General features: G+C 39.5%; 1 protein-coding gene across 1 annotated transcript in view; it reads left to right on the top strand.

Annotated features, from left to right (window-relative positions):
* The window catches only part of FBXL13 (F-box and leucine-rich repeat protein 13), a 130624-nt gene that overhangs the window by 42829 nt on the left and 75454 nt on the right, over positions 1–12341 (top strand). Inside the window, exon 7 of the mRNA XM_008589225.1 lies at positions 5–154. Coding sequence (XP_008587447.1) covers positions 5–154 — 150 coding nt within the window. The remainder of the gene's footprint in view (positions 1–4; positions 155–12341) is intronic.

Genomic DNA, 12341 nt, shown 5'->3' with positions numbered 1-12341 from the left:
GCAGATGTTAAAACATGAACTTCAATGGAAAAAATGGAAAAATAAGTTAAAATTCAAAGCAGCTGCTGAAGACTATAGTTTATCTGAGGTTGCTCTACTAGGTGACACTCCAGAATGTGACATTTCACTGTTACCTGAAAAAGCAATATTACAGGTTTGTATAAATTCATTATACATTATATAATATAATCTTTCTCTTTATGTATAACATGGAGTTCAGGATAAGGATACTTTTGCCCATTATGTTGTATGTTTTAGAATTGTGATTCCTATAATTTTCTTACTGGTTTGTAATAGCTTTTTATGTACTGGCAATATTAGCCCTTTATCTGGAATATATTTGGAAATTTTTTTCCACCACTCTTAATGTTTGTGTTAAGTTTTGCCTGTGGAGTCTTTTTATGACAGAAAATTTAAAGCTTTATTAATAAAGTCTATCACTATTGCCTTAATTATTTATCTTTTTATGGCGTATTAATTTGTCATTCTTAGTAGTTTTTCTTTTTTTTGGTCTTTTTTTTTTTTTGTCTTTTTCCGTGTCCGGCAACGGATCGCAACCCTCAGTGTTGCCCCCGTACTGGACCGGGGACTGGCAACGGGATCGCAACCCTCGGCGTTGCTCCCGTGCCTCGCTCAGCCAGTGAGCGGGAACTGGTCTGTATGTGGGATCCGAACCCTCGGGCGGGAGCGCCGCCGCGCTTCCCAAGCGGCGCACTATCCAGTGCGCCACCGGGCCGGCCCCATTCTTAGTAGTTTTTCTAAGCCATATCACATCCCTTCCTACACTTATGCATCTGTTTATTTTATGTGAACTCCTATGCCTTTGAGTGCTAATCTTTCTTTGTTTACTTTATCAGTGTCTGTTCTAGGGTTTATAATATGCATTTTTAAGATAGCACAGATTACCTTCAAATAATTTTATATCACTTTACACATAATGTAAGAACCTAACAAGAGTTTGCCTTTCTTTTTTCCTTCTTGTGCTTTGTTCTATTATTTTCATACATTTTGTTTCTATGTATTTATAAACTCTAAAATATAATTTATTTTTGCTTCAGTCAATTCTCTTTTATTCAACATGTTTTATGAGGAATTGGTCAACAGATACAAAGAATGATTGCATATTGTAATTGTATATTGTAATGAATAAGCTAATTATCCTGATCTAACCATCACACGTTGTACATATTATTGAAAATCAACGTCGTACCCCACATGTATGTATAATAAATTATCTTAAAAAAATTAAATTAAATATTTTAAAAAGTCTCAAACTTATAGAAGTGTTGCAAGTACGGTACAAAGTACTTTTTTTACTGAACAATTTGAGAGTAAGTTGTCGACATGATACCTCATCATCCCTGAATATTAGTGGTGTATTTCCTGTAGATAAAATCCTCAGGCTCAATTCAAGTTTCTTCAGTTGTCCCAATAATGTTCTGGCAAAAAGGTCAAGTCCAGACCACATGTTGCAATTGGCTTTCATGTCTCCTTGATATCCTTCAGTCTGGAACAATTCCTTAGCCTTTAAAAAATTTTTATGACCTTGACATGAAGATTGGGCAAGTTTAATTAGAATATCTCTCACTTTGGGCTTGTTCATGTTATGCATTTTTGTTAGAAAGACCACAGACGTGATTCTGTTTTGTTCTTCTCATTGCATCCTGTCAATGGCACAGGATTTGGATTTGGGTAGATGTTCTCTTCCTGGGTTCCACCTGCCTAGGGCTCCAATATCCTGCAATAAGCCATGCTTCCACAGTTTGCCTTCTATTTCCCACTTGGTCCCTGACATTCCACACTGGGCCATTCCTCCTTGGGAATACCCTCCTCACCCTTCTTGGACTCTAAGACCCTGTTCCAGGCTGTCCCACTGAGTGCACACCCTCCTTTCTATACTCATTCTGATATCCTCCTCTGGGTCACCTGGGTTCCACCTGCACCCCTCACCCTGGCATGGATGCCTACTCTGCTTGGCCCAACCTAATGGTTTTAAGACTGAACTGTATGTGAAGGAGAAGGGAAAAGAGTAGGGGAAGGAGTTCAATGATGTTTTAAAGAAATTTAAAACCCAGAAAAATGTATTTTATATTTTCCCACAAACCAGCCATTTTGGGTGCCCTTTTTGTTTAGGCCTGAGTTTTTATCTGGAGCTATTTTCTTTTAGCACGGAAAACCTCCTTTAACATTTCTTGAGGGCCGGCCCGGTGGCGCACTGGAGAGTGCGCCGCTTGGGAGCACGGCGGCGCTCCCGCTGAGGGTTTGGATTCCATGTGGAGACTGGTTCCCGCTCACTGGCTGAGCACTGTGTGGGCGCAACACCGAGGGTTGTGATCCCGTTGCCAGTCTCCGGTACGGGCGCGACACCAAGGGTTGTGATCCCATTACCGGTCAGTAAAAAAGACAAAAAGGAAAAAAAAAAACATTTCTTGAGACACATTTCTGTTGTTGCGAGTTTTCTCAGCTTTCATTTCTCTAGAAAAGTCTTTATTTTGCCTTCTAGGCTGATGAGTTTTTTTAAAACACATTTTATTCATTCTGTGTTCAAGATGTACTTCTGCTGTCTTCTGGCTTATGTTGTCTTAAATAAATCAGTAGATTAAAATTGTTTCTTCCTTTGTCTCTTTGTATATAATGCATCTTTTTTTTTTTCTTGCAGTTGCTTGTAAGAATTTCCTTTTTATTATTGAATTTTCAGCGATTTGATTATGTTGTGACTTTGTGTACTTTTTTTGTGTTTACTCTTTTTGGAATTTCTTGAACTACTTCGGGCCTGTGCGTTTATATTTTTCAGCAAATTTGGAAAATTTTCAGCCATCATTTCTTCAAATATTTTTTTGTCTCCTCCCTCTTTTTGAGACTTCAATTACACATATATTAGATAACTTAATATTGTCCCACAGGTCATTGAGTTTCTGTTCATTTTTTGTTAGCCTTTTTTTTTTATCTTTCTGTGCTTTGTTTTGAACAGTGTTTACTGCCATTTCTTTAAGTTTGGTAATCTTTTTTTATGCAGTGTCTAATCTTCCATTATGCTCTTCCAGTTAATTTTTTAAATTATAGATATTGTACTCATCTCTAAAAGTTTCATTTGGTTTATTTTTGAAATTGCACTACTACTCCTCTTAAGTTCATTTTTCTTTTAAATCCTTGAACATGTTTGTAATAGCTCTTTAAAAGACTGTGTGTACTAGTTCTATTATCCCTGTGATTTTTCTGTGTGTTTCTATTTTTGATTTTCCTCTTGGTTATGTGTCACACTTACCTGCTTCTTTACAGTTCTAGTAATTTTTATTATATGCTGGGCATTTTATAAGTTACATTGTTGAGTGTCTAGGTGTTGTTGTCTTTCTTTAAAGATGTTGAATTTTGTTCTGGCCATCAGTTAATTTACTTGAAGATAAGCTTAATCTTTCTCAGCTTATATTTAAGTTTTTTAAGGAAAAATCTAGAGTAACTTTTACACTATGGCTAGTTTATCCCTATTCCTATGATGTGACCTTTCTGGGTCTTTATTGAATGCCCCAAGTGTTCAATGACATGTCTCCAGTCTGGTTGTCTCAACTTGTAAATTTCCCAATCCTGTATGAATTCTAGTAGTGGTTCAGCTTGTGGATTCCTGGTAGATGTTTTGTTCCTGGTAATTATTTTTTGTCTGGCCTTCTAGAATCTCACTCTGCACACACAGAGCGTAGAATACAGTTAAGGACTCAAGAGGATTCATAGCAGATTTCTCAAGCTCTTATTCTGTATAGCTCCCACTTTTTTGCCCATTAATTTCAGCAGCTTCAACAACCTTGAATTCCAATATCTATCTTAGCATGGTGAGGTTATCTGGCATCCCTTCTCTCACAAGTAGCTAATAGAGTACCTCCGGGTGGAAAGCATGGGCTATCACAGGGCTCATCTCATTTATTTCCCTTCTTTCAGAGATTATAATGTGGTGCTGCCTGTTGTCCAATATCTACAAGCAGTCGTTTCCTATATTTTGTTCATTTTCTAGTATTTAGATGGGAAAGACAGTCTGGTACCAGTTACCTTGTCATGCTTGGAAGCAGAAGACTGTTGATGGTTTCTGAACCTGCATGGTAGCCAACTTCAGGCAAAACAGAAAAATAGGCTGTTTTTCTATGGGTCTCTTCTTCTTCCCATTTCTTACAGAGTCTGTTTAAACTCTTGTTATGAACCGAACTTTTGTGTTATGGTCTGAATGTTTTTCCCCTCCAAAGCTGATATGAAACTTAATCTCCAATATGGTATTTGAAAGGTGGCTGGGTCATGAGAACTATGCTCTTATAAGTAGATCAATCCATTCATGGATTAATGGGTTATCACATGTTTAGACTTGTGGCTTTATAAGGAGAGCAGGTGAGCATGTTAGCCCAGTGTTCTTGCCGTTCTTGCCATGTGATTGCCTGCATTGCCATGGGATTCTGTAGAGAGTTCCCATCAAGAAGGCCATCACTAGATGTGGACCTTGGACTTTGGACTTCCCAGCCTCCAAAACCATAGGAAATAAATTTTATATCTTTATAAATTACCCACTTTCAGGTATTCTATTATCAGCAACAGTAAATGGACTAATACAGTTTGTGTCCCCTCAAAATTCATATGTTGAAGCCCTGATCCCCAGTGTGACTGTATTTGGAGATAAGGCCTGTGAGGAGGTGGTAAAGGTTAAGTGAGATCATACGGGTGGGGCCCTAATCCAGTAAGATCGGTGCTCTTTTAAGAAGAGGAAGAGACAACAGAGCTCGCTCTCTCTGCCTTGTGAGGACACAGAAAGAAGGTGGTTATGTGCAAGCCAGGAAGGGAGCCCTCACCAGGAGCTGAATCATCCAGTATCTTTATTTGGACTTGCCAGCCTCCAGGACTGTGAGAAAGAAGTGTCTATTATTTAAACCACCCAGTGTATGGTATTTTATTGTGGCAGCCTGAGCAGACTAATTCAATTCTTCTTCATTTTTATCATGCTAAATCCCCTACTTCATTGCCCTTCACCTTCATGTTTTATTCTTCTTTACAGAGTAAATATATGTCATTAGGTGGGCACTCCTTCATCTTAAGTTCTTGATCCCTTTCCTCAGTCCTTTGTTCCTGATCTCCCTGCCCTCTTTTCAAATGTGCCTTCATCCATACCTATCTTCACTTCCTTTTCTGTTCTCAAGAGATTTTACCTATATAATGTAAAGTGCTTGTATTTATATCAGATGCTTCTCTTTAATTCCTGCTATAGGTAGTGATACAATCTAGTTTGGGGCCATAATTAATATCAGTTTTGATTCAATGAGGAGTAGTCGACAGGAAACTTCATGATTAACTTTTAATACAAGACAATTTCTCAACATAATTTTCTAACCTCTTAACCAAGGTACTCAATGGTTCACCCATTCTGAGTAACTCTTGGAGGTCTAGGGCTATGTCTTATTCATGTTATGTTCCTTGATTTACAGGTATAATGTAAAATACATGGGGTCTTCAAAAAGTTCATGGAAAATGCATATTTTGAAAAAATTGCACAGATTGCAAAATTTTTTTGCATTGAAATAAGTTCTTGCTAACTTATTATAACACATCTCTACAGGATCTAGTTTGAGGCACTAAGAAGGATAAAACATCAGTTTGAAAAGAGCTTCTATCAAAGCAACATGAATTCGGGCCGGCCCGGTGGCGTACTGCTACAGTGCGCCGCTTGGGAGCGCGGTGGCGCTCCCGCTGAGGGTTCGGATCCCACATACAGACCGGCCGCTCACTGGCTGAGCGAGGTGCGGGCGCGACACCGAGGGTTGCGATCCCGTTGCCAGTCCCGGTCCTGTACGGGCGCGACACTGAGGGTTGCGATCCGTTGCCAGTCACGAAAAAAGACAAAAAAAGGAAAAAAAAAAAGCAACATGAATTCTACTAAACTTGAAGCAAAACAAACATCAAATTTATGGACAAGCTTGGATGAAGGAGTGATGAAATCATTGATGCTTTATGAATAGTTTATAGGGACAGTGCCCCAAAGAAATCTGCAGTTTACAAATGGATAACTTGTTTTAAGAAGGGATGAGACAATGTTGAAGGTGAAGCCCACTGTGGTAGGCCATTCACATCAATTTGTGAGGAAAATATTAATCTTGTTTGTGCCCTAATTGAAGAGGACTGATGATTAACCACAGAAACAATAGCCAGCACCATATATACATCTCACCATAGCCACCATAGCTTACATAATTCTGATCAAAAAATTACAGTTGAGCAAACCTTCCATTTGATGGGTGCCAAAACTGTGGTGCCCAGATCAGCTATAGACAAGAGCAGATCTTCCAATAGAAATTTTAAACACCTCGGATCAAGATCCTGAAGCATTTCTTTGAAGAAATGTGACAGGAAATGATACATGGTTTTACCAGTACAATCCTGAAGGTAAAGCACAATCAAACCAATGACTACCAAGAGGTGGAAGTGGTTCAGTCAAAGCAAAAGTGAACTCATCAAGAAGCAAATGTCACGGCAACAGTTTTTTGGGATGCTCAAGGCATTTTGTGTGTTGACTTTCTGAAGGACCAAAGAATGATAACATATGCTTATTATGAGAGTGTTTGGAGAAAGTTAACCAAAGCTTAGCAGAAAAATACCTTAGTAAGCTTCACCAGAGAGTCCTTCTCCACCAGAACAATCTTCCTCATTCCTCTCATCAAACATGGGCAATTTTGAGAGAGTTTCGAAGGAAAATCGTTAGGCATCCACCTTACAGTCCTGATTTGGTTCCTTCTGACTTCCTTTTGTTTCCATTCTTAAAAAATCTTTAAAGGGCACCCATTTTTCTTCAGTTATTAATGTAAAAAAGACTGCATTGACATGGTTAAATTCCCAGGACCCTCACTTCTTTAGGAATGGACTAAATGGCTGGTCTCACCACTTACAAAAGTATATTGAACTTGATGGAGCTTATGTTGAGAAATAATGTTTATATTTTAAAAATTCCATTGTTCCACAAACTTTTTGAAGTCCCTTGTATTTACCAAGTGAATGAATATATCATTTAAAAATTATCCTATGCTGCCCCAATTTAAGGTTAAGAAAGATGGTGCAGATCTATAAAAGCATAAATATTTAGATTTTCCCCAGATCATTTCTTTTGTTTGTGAAAGCCAAATCTCTAAATAATTATTGATGAATAGCATAAAAGATGAACTTTCAATAACTATAAAAATATTCTAGTTCTGGCTGAAGTAGAAAAGGGGTGAAGTTTTGGAAAATCTGGGTTTCATATTTTTCAAGAACACACCATCTTTCTTTTTATGGGCTTCCATATAGATGATTTAAGGAGGGCATTAAAACATTTAAGTCCATAGTGCCTGATGCTGATGGCTGCAAAGTCTTCAGTGTGCTCCAAATTATCTATTTTAAGCACAGCATTCTGGGTCTAGTAATTCTCAAATGTATCAGCTAGTACTGCCTTCACCTACCAGTATAAGAAAATATGACTAATAGTAGGGCTTAAAGAAGTAAGGGCTATTTGTTTCTTATAACATGAAGTGCAGAAGAAGGCAGTCCAAGGCTGGTCATCCACAATGCCAGTAAAAACTGAGTATTTCTATCCTTTTACTCCACATCCTTGGGGTCTTCTTGCTTGTTGTCTGATGGTTGCAATGTGGCTATTCCACCTCCAGCCTCATGTTCACTCACCAGGCCAGGAGAAGGGGGAAAAGCACAGTGATAGAAGGCAAAAAGGGTGTCTATTCTTGTTTACTGGGAGTGCTAGTTTCTCTAAAATGCCACAGTCAAGACTTTCATTGATGTGCTTTAGGCTAGAGCTTTGTCACAAGGCCATGTCAACTGCTAGGGACGAGGGGAGTTTGGCTGGAGTTTGGATGAGTTAATCAGTGGAGTCTGTCCCATTGAGCATGGATTTGAACTACCAATCATTCAGTTAGCATTTAAAAGGGCATTCCTCTTTGCTAGAAAAGATGTGGTGTGGGTTGCAATAAAAAAGCAAAACAACAAACAATTGCAACAGATAAGAAGCAAGCAAGTATTTGATAAGGCAGTACATCAGTGCCGCAAAAAATTCTGGTCTAATGCTCTACCCTCTCCCAAATCCATGTGGTGAAAAATTTAGAGACCAAAAAAGCCAAGTAATAAAGAACCACAGTACCCCGAGTCAGCAAACCATTTCATAATGTGATTCAGGGCCTAAAAAAGACTTGTGCGTGGAAACTTCAACAGTTATGACAAGCTATGAACTTGCATATTTTCTCATCAATAATCTTTTAGTTTGAAAATATAGTGATTAAAAGTCCAGGCTCAAGACTCAGGGAGAACTGGCTTTAAATCCTGCCTCAACCACTTACTACCAATATGACCTTGGACCATTTCAGTCCTCTTGGCCTTTGATCTTTAAAACTTCTCACTCCTACCTCCCCACCAAACCCTAAACTAATAGAGAAGAATTTGTGTTGGGTTAATCCAAATTTTAGATTCTCTTTGGAAAATCTCAGAATATGTTAAATATGTAGAATTACTATGGGATGTTGCTCAGGACAGTGAAAATCATTTCTGATATCATGTCATGGGTTATGACTGTCCTTCCAGTGCCTTCCTCCACCCCAGCTTCCCCCATCCCCACCCCCATAGGAAATGAAATAGAGCCCTTTGGGGCTCGGATTCGTAGAGTCTGCTAGAGTGCTCAAACCAGCTAGAAAAGAACTTAGAGATTTTTGTGCTAAGCCTTTACCTTTTATAAGAGAGACAAAATCTGAGAAATTATATGACATCCCCCAAATCAGATTACTACAAAACTGAGACCAGAACATGGTTTTCTTGTCTCCTTGGCTAAAATTATAGCCTCTTTATCTTTCTGTTCTTTCTTCTTGAAGAATTCTAAAGAAATGGAATATATATGAATACTTTATTGGTGAGACAAAATGCAATAATTAAGAACCATTTATATATCTGTTTAACTGTACTACCCTTAAAAACATAAGGGTAATTTTTTTCTTCTTGAAATTACTAAATCTTTTAAAAATTTTTATTTATTATTGTTATTATTTTTACATTCTAAGATGTTGTGGAGCATTTGGGGGGAGCGGGTGAGGGGAAAAGGGAGGGGGATAGGGTTGAAAGAGGAGAGAGGGGGGCATGGTCGAGGCCCATTGCACCCCATTCATTCCAGCAGGGGGACCCAGGGGGCTTCCTGCAGTGGTTCAGTTGTGGCTGGGCTGGATGCCGACTTTGGGGGGGGCGTGGCTGAGGCCCTCGGCTCCCCCACAGGCTCAGGATCCCAAGGGGCTTCTGGCAGTGGCTTGGTGGTTGGTGGTCGTTACTGGGCTGGATGTGGACATCAGGGGGGGGCATGGCTGAGGCTTTCAGCCCTCCCCCCACTCTGGCTTGGGAGCCTGGGGAGCTTCTGGTCCTTCTAGGTTTTATTGTTAGACATTTACTAGTTAATATCAGAACTTTGTCTCTGATGTATGGGTGTTTTGTGTTTTCTTTCAGTTCTGTGTTGGATTGTTAGCTACCCCCACCACTTAAACTCTACAATGGAACTAATTTGTTGTCCTTTGCTTATTTCTAAAATGGGGGAACTTCCTGTGGGGACCAGCACTTGAGCCCTGTGGTAGAGCTAAATTGCTGCTTTGCAGCTGATTCTCCGGGGAAAGCTTTTTGTGCAGCTCAGGTTTTAATTGTTGACCTTGTAAGCACTTCCAGGTCTTGTGAGGTCTGGTACACCTGGGATGTGTGGAAGCTCTGGCCTGGGCCTGAGTGTTTTCAGCAAACCACACTCCCTGCAGTTCTATATTCCTGACCAGTCTCTACTGAGTGTGCGTGTGCTGATTGGATGGCAGAGCAGCTGTCCTTGCTGTGCCCCAATGTTCCCCCCTTGGGCCAGTCTCCCCCACCCCTATGCTCCAAACACTTCCCATGGGATGAACCATATGCTTGTCCCTTGTGATGACTCACTGGCCTCTGAGTGGCTCCTTTTTTTCAGTTGTCTGTAGCACCTCACTCCTATGTGGGTCCATGGGAACCCTGTTAGTGGTCTTGCTGGCCTGGGGGCCTCCAAGGCCCTCTTCTCCCCTACAGCCTCCAGGCAACTTTATATGAAGGGCATAGCAGCAGCTTTTTCCAGCTTTTGCTCCGTGTGCTCACCAGCTCCAGCCTTGAAGTGTTGAGGTTCGAAACAATTGGAGCGGTCCTTCCTTTCTCTCATTGTGGTTTCTACTGCCTTCCTGAACTCCGTAGGTCTCTCCTCCTCTTCCCCTGAGCTCTAGTGGCCCTTGCTTGGCAGTTGTTGCTTTTTTAATATTCGTAATTGGTTGATTGTGGGAGAGAGTGATGCTGGGGACTGTCTATTCCACCTTCCTGATCTGAAGTCAAAATTACTAAATCTTGACATGACACTAAAGCACAGTATTCTTTTTAGAGAAATCCTCATATTTTTCAGATAAATTATGCACAGAATGCCCATTAAATATACATAGGTAATAAGAAGATGAATTTATATGATAGTGTAAAACTGGAAATTAATTTTTCTGGGCTTGTTAAGCTTATTAATGTAATACATTTGCAAAGTTAATTTTTAATCATATTTTTAAAATGGCATTTACTTTGGTGACCTCTGGTCAACTAATTCTCAGGGACGTGAGAAAAAAGGCGTAAAAACATAAAAATGTAATGTAAGCTGGGTCTGAACTTTAAAAAATTTTGGAAGTGTTAGTTTTTAAACTGAATTGAGACTTGTACATGCAGGCTGCCTAATGCTTTGAAGAAATAATTGGAAACAGCAATTTGGAATGGGATATAATTTGAACTTATTTGGAAAACATGTATAAATCGTAGGCTTGCTTTTTAGGTTCAGTTACGTCAACTCACAAAAACAAGTCAGGTTCTGTTTTGCAATCATTTCCCTTAGTATCATTTACCCATTAAGAAATGCTGCTTAGTTAGCAGATGGTAGGGCTCATATACTATCAGTCAAATTGCTGGCCAAACTCAGAGTGGGAGGGTTGGCAAAAACCATTTTCTGTGAAAATATGAGGTCTTGGGGTTTCTGGTTTTTTTGTTTGTTTTCTTTCTTTTTCCTTTTGTGTAGTTTGGCAAGCAACACAGAGAAAAGCCTTATGTTGATGAATTTGTAAAGTCTAAGTATTGTAATTAATGTAAAGTAATGCAGTTGTCTTAAAATGCAAAATTGCTTGATTAGTTTAATAATGTAAATGTTGACTTAGGGTTGTCTCTCATTTTAAACTATGATTTTTTCTTTGTAAAAGATATACGAGCAAACAGTTATAAAATTACCTTCAGATTTTACCATGACCCATCTTCTCACTTGGGGGAAAAAACCTGGATAGCTATTATAATTAGTACCATATTGTAGAAGGCCAAATGGTTCAGGCCTGTTTGAGTAAATTACTTGGAACTATAAAACAAGAGTGTTCTCCATGACTTCGCAAATCTGTGTTTTGATAACCTCAGGGGTCAGTCTGCCCTTAATTCACCAAAGCAGAGTTCCAGGTTTCATAGCTATGTACTGTATGAACTTCAGATAAGGGAAGCTTTCAAAACCACATTGCTCTATCAAAGAGCTATGTGTGTGTTGGCTTGTTGGCTTGAGTTGTGGTGTGAGTAAAAAAGCAGATGAAACAAAACAACTAAAAATCGTGTTAGGAACAATTTATCTTTGGTAGAAGTTTGCTTTACACATAGACCTTACTTTCATCGCTTTGTCTAAGTTAGAGAGTTTACAAATGGTTTTGATCTAAAGTTTTCATGACTTTTAAATTGAAGAAGCAGCTCCATTAATTTTAGCAGAAACCACTCTTGCAAAATGGACAGCATATGTAAGATGAAAAACTACACCACAGAAAGAGGCAGCCACGTGGAAATTGAGAGGATGTGCAGCTGGGGTAGCTGATTCTGTCACTAGCTGTGTCCCTGGCCTTGCTGCTTAATCTTTCTGTTTCTGAGTTGTCTCATTTATAAAGGGAGAATGATGGAGAATTTATGTTGGGAGTAACAGGATATAAATTTGGAAGGGTGGGTTGGGCCATGTTGTTGAAGCCTTGAGTGTCCACTCAGGAGATGAGCTTTACCCAGTGTGCAGTGAGGAACCAGCACAAGTCAGTGGCATGATGGCAGACTTAAAAAGCTGTTCTTTTCTCCCCTTCACCCTTCTTACTTCCTCCTCCACCTGCACTGGTTGGGTCGATGGGGCTGGGTGAAGTCTTTAGACAGAAGGGGATTTCTCTAAGCACAAGTACTAGCGTCAGTGGGAATGAAAAGAGAAGGACCCATGTGAGAACCAAAGCTTTAACAGAATTTGGGGACCGATAGTGCATGGAGCGAAAGGGTGA

The sequence above is a fragment of the Galeopterus variegatus genome, unplaced genomic scaffold (assembly GCF_000696425.1).
Source record: "Galeopterus variegatus unplaced genomic scaffold, G_variegatus-3.0.2 Scaffold5308, whole genome shotgun sequence".
Classification (NCBI taxonomy): domain Eukaryota; kingdom Metazoa; phylum Chordata; class Mammalia; order Dermoptera; family Cynocephalidae; genus Galeopterus; species Galeopterus variegatus.
This window is presented reverse-complemented; position numbering and strand designations above follow the sequence as displayed.